The sequence below is a fragment of the Dermochelys coriacea genome, chromosome 4, assembly GCF_009764565.3.
Source record: "Dermochelys coriacea isolate rDerCor1 chromosome 4, rDerCor1.pri.v4, whole genome shotgun sequence".
Taxonomy (NCBI): domain Eukaryota; kingdom Metazoa; phylum Chordata; order Testudines; family Dermochelyidae; genus Dermochelys; species Dermochelys coriacea.
Genome location: NC_050071.1, coordinates 120,638,860 through 120,656,284, shown reverse-complemented (window position 1 = coordinate 120,656,284; position 17,425 = coordinate 120,638,860). Strand labels below are relative to the sequence as shown.

At 40.1% G+C, this 17,425-nt stretch overlaps 1 protein-coding gene across 2 annotated transcripts in view; it reads left to right on the top strand.

Moving 5' to 3' along the window:
* The first annotated feature begins 4,663 nt into the window (after nt 1-4,663).
* PPP2R2C (protein phosphatase 2 regulatory subunit Bgamma) overlaps nt 4,664-17,425 on the top strand; it is a 295,114-nt gene continuing 282,352 nt past the window's right edge. The window contains exons 1-2 of one of the 2 annotated variants that reach the window (XM_038400508.2): nt 4,664-5,063; nt 5,433-5,513. In XM_038400508.2, the coding sequence (XP_038256436.1) occupies nt 5,048-5,063; nt 5,433-5,513 (97 nt within the window). In that variant the 5' untranslated portion in view covers nt 4,664-5,047. Of the gene's footprint in view, nt 5,064-5,432; nt 5,514-17,425 lie in introns of those variants that run through there. The other variant, XM_043512483.1, reaches the window with a different exon arrangement.

Here is a 17,425-nt window from a genome sequence, read left to right as displayed (position 1 = left end):
AAGGTAGAGAACATTATCCAGAGATGCTGCATGGAAGTCACACCTAAAGAGGCAGTGTTATACCAGTTTGGGGTGTGATATCATAAGCCCCTGATTAATCAATATACAGACAGAGCATTGAGGACCAAAATAATGCCCTATTTCTGATGAGGCTTCTGGCTATCAAAAAGCATAGGAGTGTTCCTGAGTATCCTGGTCAAATTCTGCTTTGGGCAAATTATGTCTACCTAAAATTCACCTTATAATTTCTGATGGACAAGCTAAAATATTTCAGACAGAATTCTGATCTCATTTATACCAATGCAAAACTGAAATAACAGTTGAAATTGGTGCTTATATACCAAGGTCATAGGTATGTTATATGTACTTGAGGTCTTGTTTACATACAGTTTGTGCACCAATTTACCAAAACTGGATTAGAAACTGATTTAGTTACATCAGTGCTATCATATGTTAGCCATGCCCACCACAAGAGGCCACACTGCAGAGCTGCATGCACACCATATCCTGAAGCAAATACTCACAAGCAACCACACACCACACAACAGAACCACTAACCCAGGAACCTATCCTTGCAACAAAGCCCGTTGCCAACTGTGTCTACATATCTATTCAGGGGACACCATCATAGGGCCTAATCACATCAGCCACATTATCAGAGGCTCGTTCACCTGCGCATCTACAATGTGTTATATGCCATCATGTGCCAGCAATGCCCCTCTGCCATGTACATTGGTCAAACTGGACAGTCTCTAGGTAAAAGAATAAATGGACACAAATCAGACGTCAAGAATTATAACATTCAAAAACCAGTTGGAGAACACTTCAATCTCTCTGATCACTCGATTACAGACCTAAAAGTGGCAATACTTCAACAAAAAAACTTCAAAACCAGACTCCAACGAGAGACTGCTGAATTGGAATTAATTTGCAAACTGGATACAATTAACTTAGGCTTGAATAGAGACTAGGCGTGGATGAGTCATTACACAAAGTAAAACTATTTCCCCATGTTTATTTGCCACCCCACGCCCCACTGTTCCTCAGACGTTCTTGTCAAGTGCTGGAAATGGCCCACCTTGATTATCACTACAAAAGGTTCCCCCCTCCCCTCCCTGCTCTCCTGCTGGTAATAGCTCACTTACCTGATCACTCTGTGTATGGTAACACCCATTGTTTCATGTTCTCTGTGTATATAAAATCTCCCCACTGTATTTTCCACTGAATGCATCCAATGAAGTGAGCTGTAGCTCATGAAAGCTTATGCTCAAATAAATTTGATAGTCTCTACGGTGCCACAAGTATTCCTTTTCTTTTTACCATATCCAGTGTATCCGTGTCCATGCTGGCACTGCCATTATATGTTCCATGCTAGGATTTCTAGGTGTGTATCCTTAGTGCCTCACTACCTGGAGCAGCTCTAGGAATTGGTTTGTGGTATATTGTGGGAGAACTTGTCTATCTTCCCCAGACCCTCTGTAGGTCAAATGTTACTATAATGTAATATAATTACACATCTTTTAAATGAGTTTGGTTAAAATCCTTTCCTTGAGTAACTGACATATGTGAACTATTCCAAGTAATTTGTGTTTATATAGCATGTTCTGCACCAAACTGTCCCAAAGTGCTTTCAGACTATACATATACACATGTATATGTGAATATACACAGAGAATTGCTCCAAAATAACAAAAGGCATGAATTAAAATTGAATTGTTATTTTGGTGGACATTCATATGTAGATCAGCCTTAATCCAAGACATCTGTATGGACAGATTTACTCCACCACAACTGACATCAGGTTCTGTCCCTTCTTAAAAAAGAGAAAAAAAATTGTGCAGTGTAAAACCCCTGATGAAGAGCCAGTAAGTTATGTGTATACAGAGAGTTTGTAAAGTAGTTTGATGTCCTGAATGAAAAGCACCTATCAGTGTTAGGCAATTTTATTGAGTTACACAGAGTGAGGCTCATTTCTGCCGCATTTCTGCTTAAATCCACTTTCAGATAAGTTCTCTCAGAGTAGGGCCATTAATTTGCCAGCTAATGTGGTGGACTGTGAAATGACTTCTCCCAAAAGACTATGAGAAAATAAAACTGCTGAAGTGACAAGGTCGATTTTATTGGCTAGAATATTTTGCATGAAGTACAATCAGGATCCACAGGTATTTTGTGGATGGAGTCAATAGTACTGAAAGTAGCTGGATGAAGTTTAGGCTTGAAAAAGCTGCAAAAAAGTTCTTTCTCCTCTTAATCATCAACATATCTTTCTTGATTAACCTTTTCAGTTCCCAGAAAACAAGTGAATATCCAGAAAATGAGGCCCAGGGACATACACTGTCTAAATGCATTAATGCTGCTGACTATACTTAAGAAGGCATTATTCAGAATACTTAAGAAGGCATTATAACCCTGGGTGATTTGGGTTAATGTCACAGGAGGGGTTAAATACAGGCATTTTGATTTATTTCTAAAAGTAGCTGAGGATTTCTGGAAAATACATTGCTTTCAGATTAAACCTACTACACATATTTATTTCTGAATGGCTAAGTCCTTTCCCAACGTTTTTACAAGGGCCCAAATATTCCATTATCTTGTGTGGAACAGAAAAAGTGGGGAGAGAAATTTGAGTGGAAAATAATTTGGGTGGGACAAGGGAATTAATCAAATTATGCAGTGGTCAGTGCAAATGCACAAAAACCTCTGTGTGCCAGAAGACCACGTAGAATGGTGGATACGAAAATGGGCATGGCTAGCTGAGTGACACTAAGCATGTCAAGCAGAAAATGTACAGAAGAAAATGTTTATTCCAAGACACATAAACTGCTGCACAATTGGCAAAAACTAGAGACGAGCCCCGTGTGATTATGCCACAACCAGGCAAGACTGATACTTTTTTTCTGTGGCTGGCCTTCAGTCCCCCAGTGTGGGCTGATAATATTCTCTCTGTACTATATGTTTGCGACTTTTATTATTTGCCCATGCAAGGAACACTGGTGTCACCATGCTTCCATAAAAAATGAGGGCCTCTGAAATACCGTCACCTAGAAAGGTGAGTACTTCAGCAAGATGCTGCTGCCAGCTGTAAACTAAGAACTCAGAAGCTTAGTACTAAATCATATGCCAAGAAAACTTCCTGGTGAACAGAACATTTTATGACAGGTTTCAGGGTAGCAGCCGTGTTAGTCTGTATTCGCAAAAAGAAAAGGAGTACTTGTGGCACCTTAGAGACTAACAAATTTATTAGAGCATAAGCTTTCGTGAGCTACAGCTCACTTCATCGGATGCATTTGGTGGAAAAAACATTTTATGTACTTTTAATTTTGCCCAGAGGTGTTTTTAGTGTATGTGTATGCAGGAATATAGAAATTTACAGTGTGCAGTTTACTGTAATCTGACAATGGTCTCAGTGTACAAAAACATTCACATGCAACCAGCACGTGTGCATACATATATATGACAGTGACACATAACATAGAGAGGTCCCCATTATAACCTGACAATTACTGTGGTGTTTGCGGCACTTACTCATCATATTTGCTGAATGGTCCAAGACTAGGAATACTTTGAATGCTCCAGTAAAGTCAATTTTACCTGCAAATGGTAATGGTCTTGTTTTTCATAGTGATCATACATCATGCATTCATGAAGCCAGATATGGGCTTGACCTGAAATCCCACATCACTTCTCCTTCATACTTAAGGGAGGCCCAGATTCATATCTGAATCTCACAGCTCAGGATTTTCTCTATGAAAACTGACAAGGTGGGCAGGGTAATATCTTTTATTAGATTAACTTCTTCTGATGGAAGGGACATGTTTTTGAGCTTCACAGATCTCTTCCTCAAGGCTGGGGAAGGTAACCAGAATGCCCAAGCTAAATACAAGGTGGGACAGTTTGCTAGCATCAGGGGTTCACATGTTGTAGGAGACCATTGAGAATGAAGTGGGTAATTATCATATCTATCTGCAATCCTACGACACAGGAAGGTAGCAGGCAGCAGGGTGTGAATGTAAGTTCTTAGGCTCCTCTTGTGCAGGTGTTGTGTGTCTATGAAGATTGCCTTGCCTACACTCAAAGGCTGGAACTAGTGGTGCTACCACACCCCCTGGCTTGTTCCCATCATATACAGGGTTTACCATTTGGTTCAAAAAAAGAAAAGGAGTACTTGTGGCACCTTAGAGACTAACAAATTTATTTAAGCATAAGCTTTCGTGAGCTACAGCTCACTTCATCGGATGCTTTTCATTTCTTTTTGCGAACACAGACTAACACGGCTGCTACTCTGAAACCTGTCATTTGGTTCAATAGCTCTCAGCACCCCCACTATACAAATCGTTCCGGCACCCCTGTCTACACTAGAGTAATTTGTCTTGACTGGTCATCAGTTAACTCTAGATAGGTAACCCTTCTGCACCTGGTAGTCTGGATGCTCCTCAAGCCTTTGTGCTTTTTACCTGAGGGGTCCTAGGGCAGATGCTTGTGGCGTGCCCAGAATAACATATTACTTGGCAATCAATTACCTTCAGTTAAAAAAACCCTTAGCGAGGCCATACCCAGAAACGGGCTTGAGGTAACTCAGGATGTTGGCTTCATGCCTGGGGCTGACTTCTGCCCCCCGGCAGCCTGGTGGATGCTCCCCGCTCTGACACGCCCACGTCCACACACCTTGACACGGCCCCGCCTCCCCCCAGTACATTCCTGCAGCCCCCTCGCCAGCATGTAGCCTCCGCCCCCGGGTTCGGCCGCTCTGAGGTGCGGCCCCGTGCCCGGGCCAATCCCCCTTCCGGGCCCGGACTCCTCTCACGCCTGTTGGGGCTGCTTTGCGGCCTCTCCGTGCCCCGTGCCGTGGGGAGGCTGCGCCGGCGCCACCGCCACCGCCTTCTCCGGGAGCTCCGGGCGGAGCCTCTTCTGGGCGCCCCGAGTCAGCCTGCGCTGCCGGCAAGCACCACCCGCTCCGCCGGGAGAAGGAGGAGGCGCCCCGAGCGCTTGGCAGCGAGAGCAAAGCAAAGAGCAGTTCCGGGCGTCTCTCGGAGGGAGGGCAACCCACATGTCCCAAAAGCAGGGTATTTGGAAACGTTCTCCCTTCCCCCAGGCACCTCTCGGCCATCCCTCCTTCCTCCCCTCTCCTTGCTCTGCCCCACCTGCTCCCCTTTCTCTGTTCCCTCCCCCGCTTCACTTCTCTTTCCCTTTTCTTCTGGCCTCCTCCCCAGCCTTCCTCCCTCTTTCCTCTTCTCGGCCTGCTATAGGGAGCACTAACGTGTGAGCTGCAGAGTCATCCGATGAAGTGAGCTGTAGCTCACGAAAGCTTATGCTCTAATAAATTTGTTAGTCTCTAAGGTGCCACAAGTACTCCTTTTCTTTTTGCGAATACAGACTAACACGGCTGCTACTCTGAAACCAGTTACTGACTGTGGCTTTGCTTGTTTGACTAGTTGGCTGCCCCCCTGGCGAGGATGCAGTTGATTGGTGCCTGTATCAGCTCAATGGAACAGCACAGTTTGAGGTCTCCGAAGGTAAGCGATGCTTGAACAGATGATGTTTGGTCTCTGCAGAAGCCATGCCCTACAACACCAGAGCTCTTTGGGCATGTGTATCCTATCTAACTAACTTAAACTCAGCCATGTCTAGATGAGGGGAACCCTGCTGTAATGATGGAGAAAGAGGCCACCTAAGAGCTGTGGACTGGTTTGGAAAGATGTGAAGTGTACATTTATGAATGTGTCACACACAGAGATGGAGAAATGTTACTGTTCTTTGTTAGCCGTGGGTGGATTCTAACATTTTGCATCATTGGAATACATAGAGGCCTTGGAAAATGTTTCAACTCTTTTTTTGTTTTGTTAGGGAGCATCTGGTCTGGTAACTAAGGGCCCAGCTTGTCATCCTTTACTGACTGGATTAACCCTTGAAATCTGTACATTACTGATTTGACTGAGGCCTTGAAATATCTGGTTGTGACATTTTAATTTTTCTTTTCAACACTGAAAGAGGAATTGGAGGTAACCTGGAATGTATTTGTTTATGGTATGAGTGACCGAATACAAATAGCATCTCTTTTTGTGTAAGAAGAAATAATTTTATTACATATGATTTTGAATATGCAACAATTTAAAAAAACCCAAAACAAATGTCAGCCTGCATGCTACAAAGTGTTTTTAAATATGGTACCATGGAGCATGTTTCAGTGGCGGCATTGATTTTTCAGTGGTATGTGAATAATATAGAATAAGGGCCTTATCATCATGATTTGTGGCATGGATTTCTTAGGATTCTGCATTTGCTGTCTGCATGACCGATCAGGAGTGGTTTTTGCCCTGTATTCCGCCATTTGGATTTGAAAAATGGATATGCTTCCAGGTGGGATTTAGATTCAGCATTTTAGTAGTGAATTAAAAAATTGGTAATGGTTGTGGACTATGTGTACTTTTCTCTGCTAAACTTATACCACCATAGCTTAAGTTCCATGGTGTATTTTACAAATTGGTTTTAGGTTTTTGTTTTTTCCTATCTCTTCTGCTAGAGGTTGGTTAATCAGAAGATAAAGGTTTTTTGTGAACAGCTCAGCAGCCCAGATCTGATGAAAATATTTGGAGATGGAAATGGTTGCTGGGAGAGAATGTGAACATATGAGTGGACATATTGGGTCAGATGAATGGTCCATCTAGTCCAGTATCTTGTTTGCTGACAGTGGTCAGTGCAGATCATGCAGAGGGAAAGAACAGGACAGGACAATTATCAAGTGATCCATCCCCTGTCATCAAGTCCCAGCTTCTTGCAGTCAGAAGTTCAGGGACACTCAGAGCATGGGTTGCATCCCGACCATTTTCTCTAGTAGCAATTGATGGACCTATCCTCCATTAACTTACCTAATTCTTTTTTAAACCCAGTGATACTTTTGGCATTCACAGTGTCCCCCTGGCAATGAGTTCCACAATGACTGTGCGTTGTCTAAAGAAGTATCCTACTTCCTTTTGTTTGTTTTTTGTTTGCAGCCTGTTAATTTCATTAGGTGACCCTAGTTCTTGCCTTATGGGAAGGGGATAAATAACACTTCCTTATTCATTTTCTCCACACCATTCATGATTTTATACACCTCGATTATGTCCCCCCTTATTTGTCTCTTTTCTAAGCTGAACAGTCCCAGTCTTTCTAATCGCGTATTGTATGGAAGCTGTTCCATAATCGTTTTTGTTGCCCTTCCATGTGCATTTTCCAATTTTAATGCATCTTTTTTGAGATGGGGTGATCAGAACTGCATGCAGTATTTGATGTGTGTTGTGTACCATGGATTTATATAGAGGCACTAAGATATTTTTTGTCTTATTATCTATTTGTTTCCCTAATGATTAGGCTCCTACCAAATTCACAGCCATGAAAAATGTGTCGCAGACCATAAAATCTGGTCTTTTGTGTGCTTTTACCCTATACTATACAGATATCATGGGGGAGATCGGTGTATCTCAAATTGGGGGTCCTGACACTAAAGTGAGTTGCAGGGGGTTGCAAGGTTATTTGGGGGGGGTCACAGTATTGCCATTCTTTCTTCTGCACTGCCTTCAGAGTTGTGCAGCTGGGGAGTGGCATATGTTGGCTGGGCACTCAGCTCTGAAGGCAGCACCTTTCCATCAGCAGCGCAGAAGTAAGGGTGGCAATGCCATACCATGCCAGCCTTACTTCTGCCCTGCTGCTGGCGGCAGCTCTGCCTTCAGTGCTAGGCTCCCGGCTAGCAGCTGCCATTCTCCAGCTGCCCAGTTCTGAAAGTAGTGCTGCCACCAGCAGCAGGGCAGAAGTAAGGTTCTGCAGAAGTAAGTAGCTGTACCGCAACTCCTCCTACAATAACCTTGCAACACTCTCCACAACTCCTTTTTGGGTCAGGACCCCTAGAATTACAACACTGTGAAATTTCAGATTTAAATAGGTGAAATCATGAAATTTACTATTTTAAAAATCCTATGACCATGATATTGTTAGATTTTTTTTGACTGCCACTTCACATTGAGCAGATGTTTTCAGAGAACTATCCACTATGACTCCAAGGTCTTTCCTGAGTGGTAACAGGTAATTTAGATCCCATCATTTTGTATATCCAGTTGGATTTTTTTTTCCAATGTGCATGACTTTGCACTTACGAACACTGAATTTCATGAGCCATTTTGTCTTCCAGTCACCCAGTTTTGTGAAATCCCTTTATAACTCTTTGCAGTTAGTTAAATCCAAAGCTATCCTGAGTAATATAGTATCATCTGCAAATTTTGTTACATTACTGTTTTGTTCCTTTTTCTAGATTATTTATGAATATGTTGAACAACACAGGTCCCAGTACAGATCCTTAGGGGACCCTGCAGTTTACCCCTCTCCATTCTGAGAATGGACCATTTATTCTTATCTTTTGCTTCCTATCTTTTAACCAGTTACTGATCCATGAGGGGATCTTCCTCCTTATTCCATGACTGCTTAGTTTGCTTAAGAGACTTTGATGTAGGAATCTGTCAAAGGCTTTCTGAAGGTCCAAGATAGGTTTCAGAGTAGCAGCCGTGTTAGTCTGTATTCGCAAAAAGAAAATCCAAGTATTCTTTATCAACTGGATCACCCTTGTCCACATGCTTGTTGACTCACTCAAATAATTCTAATACACTGGTGAGGTATGATTTCCCTTTACAAAAGCTGTGTTAACTCTTCCCCAACATATCATGTTAATCTGTGTGTCTACTGATTTGCCTGGTCCTGAAGTTAGGTTTATACTGATAGTTATAGGCTGGTATCTTTTGAAGCTTTTTAAAAAAAAAAAAAAAAAATTGGTTTCATTAGTTATCCTCCAGTCATCTGGTACAGAGGCTGATTTAAGCAATAGGTTACGTACCACAGTTAGTACTTCTGCAATTTCATATTTGAGTTACTTCAGAACTCTTGAGTGAATACCATCTGCTCCTGATGACTTATTACAGTTTACTTTTGTTCCAAAACCTCTTCTATTGACACCTCAGTCTGGGACAGTTCCTTGGATTTGTCACCTAAAAAGAATGGCTGAGGTGTGGGAATCTCCCTCACATCCTTTGCAATGAAGACAGATGCAAATAATTAATTTAGTTTCTACCCAATGGCTTTGTCCCCTTTGAGTGCTCGTTTAGCTCCTTGATTGTCCAGTGGCCCCACTGATGCACTTAAAAAAAAATGTTTGCTATTAGTTTTGTGTCTTTTGCTAGTTGCTCTTCAGATTATTTTTTGGCCTATCTAATTATATTTTTACACTTGTCAGAGTTTATGCTCCTTTCTATTTTCAATGTCAAGATTTGACTTGCAGTTTTTAAAGGATGTCTTTTTGTCTCTAACCACCGCTTTAACTCCATAGTTTAGCCATGGTGACATACTGTTGGTCCTCTTACTGTGGCTTTTTTTTTTTTTTTAATTTTTATTTATATGGGGTATGTATGTTGTTTTTTAAATAGTTTCCATGCAGCTTGCAGGCATTTCAGTCTTGTGACTGTTCCTTTTAACTTCAGTTTAACTGGTTTTTCTCAACTTTGTGTATTTCCCCCCCTTTTTTTTTTTAAGCTAAATGCTACTGTGGTGGGTTTCTTTGGTATTTTCTCCCCTACAAGAGTGGAAAATACCAGAGAAACCCACTTCAATATTGTGTGTGATTGAAAGCATTTATCATAATTCCTAGGCAGCATGTAATGTTGGAGACTTGTCATAACTTAGCATTTCCTTGATTTAAAAAAAAAAAAAAAGTTTGGATGAGTAAGATCTGTCACAAAGCAATCTTAAGGGCCTGAAAACGAAGGTTTTGCATATTGTGTATCCATGTGTATCAAACCTACTTAGATTAATGTAATTCTGATTAGTGGGTTATCATACGCTATACAGGACAGAACGAAATGTATGTTCAGTGCTATGTATCAGGGGGTAGCCGTGTTAGTCTGTATCCACAAAAACAATAAGGAGTCTGGTGGCACCTTAAAGACTAACAGATTTATTTGGGCGTAAGCTTTCATGGGTAAAACACCACTTCTTCAGATATAGTTCAGTGCTATTTTTTTCAATTAACTTGCTAACAAGGCTCAGTGTTAAAGAAAACATGTAAATTACTGAAAACCCAAAAGTAAATATTAAATAAATTAGATTCAAACAAGGCCAATTCACTGATCGGGAACTAGAGCCAGACTTACTTATTCCTTAAGAATAAGAAGATCATAAATATTCAATATAGGAACAAAGAATCCCATTCTGCCATCAGTGATGATATCGTAAATCCAATTTTGACCAATGTCTTAAAATGAAAGCTCTCTTGTACATCTTTCTGTGGTTCTTACTCATCATGGAGGTTAGATGAACTTCAGAGAGATGACTTGCTAGGACAAGAGCAGGAGACCAAGGAATACAAGTTTAATTTGACCAAACAAATTATACTTATGCTTTATAGGGCAAAATTAACACCTAGCATTGTAAATCTATTCACTTCAGTGGGTTTACTTTTGAGATGAATTTGGCACATACTCTTTTTTCCATTTTTTAGATTACGTTTTTTCCACTAAATGGTACTGATATCTAGGGACACATACATTAATCTAATCTGTATTCTTTGCAGAGGTGCATACAATCCTTACAAGGAGGCATCACTATAAACAGGTGGGATTCTATCCTTGATACAAGCCAAGTATAAGAACTCTGGATAAAGACCAAACTTTTCCCTTTCCTGAACTGGATAGGAATTTCAACAACAACAACAACAACAACAACAACCAAAATATAAGCTTCTAGGCTGCTCCTGCAGGACCTCACTGTTCCAATCCCTACTTTTTTCTGCCTCAGAGGGAGGCTGAAACCCTTCTTGTACTCCTAGGTTGGAAATTCCAGCTTGAAACTGCACTAATGGACATAGTGGCTTATCTGTGTGTACTAGGGTTTGCATCAATGTATCTACACCAGCTGATGATGATTTAGGCCTTATCTACAATACTAGACACCACAGTAAATGCACATGTATCTATCTCTATATTTATATTCTATCAATCAATGTGGTTTCGAGGCACTACTTGCTTCAGGTACTTTTGAATGCATGCAAATGCTTTGTGGTGCTCTATCAATTAGATTCCAGAATTGTGTACAGTGACATTTCTTTAAGATTAGGGATGAAAATTATTCTTTACCAAAAATAGATTTGAATGAGATGAAAAACATTCATTTGCATAACAGAAAACAGAAGCGAATATTTAAAATGCAGAGCACAGTAAGTTAAACATAACAATCAAAGCAAAGATAATCATGTTTGATTTAGTCTTGCTGTGTTGAAACAAAAATCCTATTTCAGATATTTCTACCTAGCATGAATAAAATGTATTTTACACTTACATTCTTCCAAAGCATTTTATGCATATTAAATTAATTTAATTTAAAGCCTCAAAAAGCTGTGTGGGGAGAGGTATGGTTATATCCTATTTACAAACGGATGAACTGAGACACAGAGATAAAGGGCCTGATTTTCAGAGGTGCTAAGCATCCCCAATTATTATTGACATAGTTGTAAGTACTCAGCACTTTCTGAAAATCAGGCTCTAAATTGGGGGTTCTCAACCTTTTTCTTTCTGAGGCCCCCCCAACATGCTATAAAAACTCCATGGCCCACCTGTGGCACAACTGATATTCTGCATATAAAAGCCAGGGTCAACATTAGGGGGTAGCAAGCAGGGCAGTTGCTTGGGGCTCCATACCACAGGGGCTCCCATGAAGCTAAGTTGCTCAGGCTTCGGCTTCAGCCCCACGTGGTGGGGCTCAGGGTCCCAGGGTTCAGGCTCATGTGGTGGGGCTTTGGCTCTCTGACCTGGACCCAGGCGAGTCTAATGCCAGTCCTGCGTGGTGGACCCCCTGACACCTGCTTGTGGCCTCCTAGGAGGCCCCGGATCCCTGGTTGAGGACTACTGCTCTAAATCACCTTCCCAAGATCACGTAAGTTATTAGCAGAGCCAGGAACAGAACCTAGGACTCTACTCCAGTCTCTTGCTGTAAATTCTAGACCACCCTACCTCCATATAAAAAATATAAGCTTTGCTTTATAATATTCTAAACAATGAACTCTTAGTCTTTGATTTACAGTAAACTGTTAGCTTTCATATAAGTTGCATATGGCTTTAAATTCAGTGTAGTAGTAATTTGCTTAAAGGAACCGTTAACTAAAATGTGTTTTTTGAAGTCATCAACATTAAAGTGAACACCTTAGGCACTTTCACATTGTAAGCAGATTTCAAGTTGTATTTTCTGCTCCCCAGTTTTGAAACTTTATTTAAGGAATTGGAAGCAGCACTATTGATATTGGTGCCACTTGATTTATAGACACTAACTAGCATGTTAACTTCATGCATGCTCTTACAGCCTTTCCACTCCATGAATAAATAGTACTTGATAGACTAGAGTACTTTTCTATATTGTGAAATGTGCTACTATGTAGAACTTGGTTATAAGAATGTATGTGGGAAATATGCCATCTGAGGGGATTAGAAGACATGCGGGAGTTAATTAACCTGAATTTCATCACCTTCAAGTATTGTTGCAAGACCCATTTCTTTGCCATAGCTTTCTTTCAAAAACAACAAAACAAAACCTAAATTAAATAACCTTGGGCTTGATTCACCACTGCATTATGCTAGCTTTATATCAGTGTCATTCCACAGAAATCAATGGAGTTATCCGCATAAAACTGCAGTAAAGCAGGGGTAAATCAAGCCCTGAATAACCAACATGAAAATAAATCAGAAATCTCTTCCCCATGTAGGTACTTTTAGACTTGTAATTTTCTCTTGAATAAACTAAATAGGTTGAGCATCTTTAGTCTCTCAGTATACTACATGTTTTCCAGACCATAAATCATACTTGCATCTCTTTTCTGAATCCTTTCCAGTTTTTTAAACATAGTTTTTGAAGCGTGGACATCAGAATTGGACACGATATTCCAGTAATAGTCTCATTAATGCCATACACAGAAGTAATATTACCTCCCCATACTCCTACTTCATATTTTCCAGCTTATACACATAAGGATCATATTCACCCTCTTAGCTAAAGCAACACCCTGGCTTATCATCATCATGTTTAATTGGTTAACTACTGTGACCCCTATGGTCTTTTCAAGGTCATTGCTTTCCAGGATACAGTGCCCCTTTCTTATAAGTATGTCTTACACTTCTCTTTCCTAGATATGTGACCCTCCATTTGCCTGTGTTAGACCAGGGCCTTGTATATCTTTTTTTTACATGATGACTTTAGATAATTGAATATATTCCTATTTGTTCTGTAGTATCAAATCTGAGGTTAAATATAGTTTGTTTTAATGTAATAGGCATAGTTTTATGATCTGAACTAAGTTACATTTAGTTTATAGTCATATGATAGCTTTCTCAAATGATATGTCTATTAGGGCTGTATGGAACCATTTTTCTCAGTAAGAAAAGATTACTAGTTGGTTGTGTTTATATGTTGATGGGTTTTGAAAAAACTTTCATTTAAATCTTTATGGATTATGTGTGGTTGTATGAAAGACCAGAACTTTTATTCATACAAATATTGTAAGAGTAAGGTATTAAATAGTTTATATACCAGTCATGAGAGAGAGCTTAAGGATTAATGGATTGTTCTGGCTTATTTACACTTGTAGTTATTGTGTTTTCTTGGAGTGAAAGAGTTAAGATTGTTTGGATGCTGATTGTTGAAAACTGTTAAGCTTAATGGTGTGTGTGTGTGTGCGCACGCAGGAATTTGGTGCTATGATTGTTATCAGAATGGTTTATAGAACCTTTTTTTCCAGTTTTTAATGGCAATTTTTGAATGGATGAGTTTCATTATATATTTTCCTCTAAAATGGCACTTAGCAATTGAAACTTAAAGTATTTTATTTTGTGATTTCCTTTTTATTTTGTAAATCTCTGATTAAACATGTTGGACTCTTGCTGCTTGACATAAAAAGCACTGTGCACTGTTCAGACAAGCTTGAGCAAACTTTTACCAGGCATGCAAAGAATTCCTGCCTCCCTGCCCAAGTAACTATGGTTGTTTAGCTATCTTTCAGGCTTTTGGACTACCCAAGTCCCTCAGCTTCTAGTCATTGCTTCTTGGCTCCAGCCTCTAGCTAGTCTTTGTTCCCTAGGCTCTGGGAGTTCCATTCCATGGTTCAGTACCAGATGTGGTTACCCAACCAGCCTTATTTCCAGACTTCAGACTTAGGGCAATGCCAACTCCCAAGCTCCAGCCTGCCCTCTTCTTGCCTCTCCCAGTCAACTCTCTTAGCTCTGGTAAGGTCTGCAGGTGGGAATCCTTACTCTGTTGATTCTTACAAGGTCTGCCAGAGTGGGACTTCCATCCCCATCTGCACAGCAGTGCTTGGATCTTCCCCTCTCTCTCCTCCCTCCAGGTGTCCAAGGCTCAGTGCTCCACATGATCTACTCAGCTGTGCCCTCCCCCAACTCCTGGGGGTTATGGTTTTATATGTGCTTCGATAGTAAAACTTTCCTTGCATGCTCTTCCAGCTGCATCCTGCGGAGAAGCATCCTGCTGTAACTTTTCTGAAAATTATGGATCTTATTCTATGTATATTATTTGCAGTTTTGTAGCGGTGTTGGTTCCAAAATATTAGGGTGACAAGGGGAGTGAGGTAATATCTTTTATTGGAACAACTTCTGTTGGTGAAGTTTTTGCCTGGTGAGGCAAGCTTTTGAGCTACATAGAGCTGCTCTTTAGGTCCTGACAAAAAGCTCCATGAAACTTGAAAGCTTTCCTCTTTCATCAACGGAATTTGGTCCCATACAAGATATAACCTCACCTGCCATGTTTTTCTAATATACATATATTAGTCAGCCAAAATCACAGCTTTTTGAGGCTTGCAACCTTTTGAATATCTAGCCCGTAGTTTAATAGGGAGATCTGCTTCTGTTTGTATACATGTGTTTATAACTAGCTACAAACACTGCTTTTGTTATAAGTAATACATTAATAAAATCAGTGACTTCAGTGGGGCCAAGATTTAGTCCCATATGTTTAATGTAATCTTATTTAATATAACTTCCCCTGAAGATAAATACTGGGAGGAGAAAAATTTCACATTCTAGGAATAGGCACTCTGCTTGAGGATTGAGTTGTGTACTAATGAATCTTCCTCCTTCCTCCATCGAGAGGCCTGTTCTCTTATCTAGGTGAGGGCTGTGGCCTGTGGATGCACCTACTGTAGCAGCAGAATCACCAACACTTGCCCAACCCCTCCCATCTCACTGTCCACCTGAAAGCCAGGTCTATGTAATCATCTAGGGCTCCCCAGGAGCTGGGATCTGTATAGGGCAAGTGCACATTTGTTGTCCCCTCCAAATTCTGTTTTTTATGTGCTGAAAAATTGCCTGGAATCTGCTGCCTGAGAGACCCTCTGCATTGCTGAGAAGGGGATCAAAATTTTCCCCAGAGTGCAGTATCTCAGGATATCCTTTAAATGTGTGACTATTGAATGAACTGACACAACTGAAAGGACCACAGCATGTAGCACAGTTCTGCACTTCAGGACTTTAAATTTCCAATGAGTAATTCTGTAAATGGGAACTCAAAAATCACAAGTTTAATGCAGTTTATATGGGTACAAATGGTAATGCCACCTTCATATCTATTTATCAGTTGTTTTCTGGGGAGCAAATTGCACAGGGATTTAAAGCAGTTTGTGATACTCCTGCTGTTTTTTAATATTTATACTGTATTATGAAAAAAATTGTTTCTGCAGTGAGAGTGAGTTATGCATGGGAGTCAAGCAGCTTCATCTTGTCTGTCTTAGTGTACTACTCAGATATATTGTACTTAAATCCCTTACATGAAATAATGATGAACAGCTCTTATAATCGCAGTATGAGCACTTGATAGTACCTGACCAGAAATGGAGGAAAGATTTCTATTTCAGCTCTGCATATTATAATTCAAGTAACTGTGGTGTTCACCAAGTCATTATATAATAAGCCAGAAGAGGGAGCTATCTTATAAATTACTAGCAATCTGAGCAACAAGGTCATTTTCTAAACCCTATCATGAGTTTATTTTCAGAGGCTTATTCCTTTATTTGGGTGTTTTTGGTATCAATGTTAATCTTCCAATGGCAAATATATAAAGTCTTGGTCTGGTCTAGTGGCTGCTGTCCCTTGTGTTCATGCCATTGTAAACATGGATCTTGAGGACGAATGGGAACTTGGCCACGTCCAGGCCAGCCTATATAGGAGTGATGTCAAGACCCTTTCTGTAGCATGCAGGGCATGTTTTGTGGCATTTGATACTCATCCATGGAATCCAAATATGGGGCATAAGTGGCTTATTTAGCCTCATGCTGGCTCCCCCCTCCCCTTGACATGCATAGAATTTTTCTGGGTTGTTCCTTGCACCTGGGGTATATTTCACCTTAAGTAAACAAACAAGGATAATGTATCTCGCTGTGTACTTTGTTCATCTGACAATTGTAGTTTAACTTTTTTTATTATAACTCTTCATAATATATTAGTAAAGTTGTTGCAAATATTGTAAAATTAAGGAAATCTTAATAGTAGGAAACCTCACTACATCATCTGCTATTAAGTCTTCGTTTGGTGGTGGAGAGAGACCGACAATTCTTATTCAGATTTCAAAAACTGTGGATAAGCTATGTTCTTGTGTATTTTGTTTACCTGAGTGCATGCTGTTTCATAGTGAGATTATTATTTATTAACCTATTGATCGAGAGCTGAATACTATAGTGATAAATCCTATCAAAGTATTGGCACCTACCAGTGGGTTCTTCATTGTCGGACATATCTTATTAACAGTTGATGCAGCAGTGTGGCTGATTAGTTAATCAATCTTTATAAAGTAATAATAGTCCACAAATCAGGTGGGTTTTATTTCTTTTTTTTTTTTTTTTGGTCTGGCAGAATGCTTTGTTTTCTGGAGCTTTCTTTTTATGGAGATAAGTACAGGATAGTGTAAGTACTTGAATTGCAGCAATACCATTAAAATGTGGGAATAATATATTACAGTAGCTATCAACGTTGACTGAGTACCACCGCATGAGGTAGGTTCCTGCTGTTGAGTTACTTCAGATTTCCAATTAGTAAATCTCCAAGTAAGATTTTGCCTTTGTGGGGTGTACCAGTGGATTCTATTTCATGTCTGCATGTGATATCTTTATGTGGCCTCAAGGCATATCTTCAATCTGCTAGGCTGTTGTAAAGCTTTTCAATGTAAAATTTTTTAAGGTTAATTCACTTGCAACACTTCCCAGTTCAAATGTACCAAAGTGAAGAATTGTGTAGCTTATTTTTAATTACACACTCTAGCATTCTTTCATTTGAAAAGTGTGTGTGTATCATACACACTTGTGTACTTATGCTTGTCGGATTTTTCATCAAAGAAACTAAAATTAGATCATTTTCATAGAATC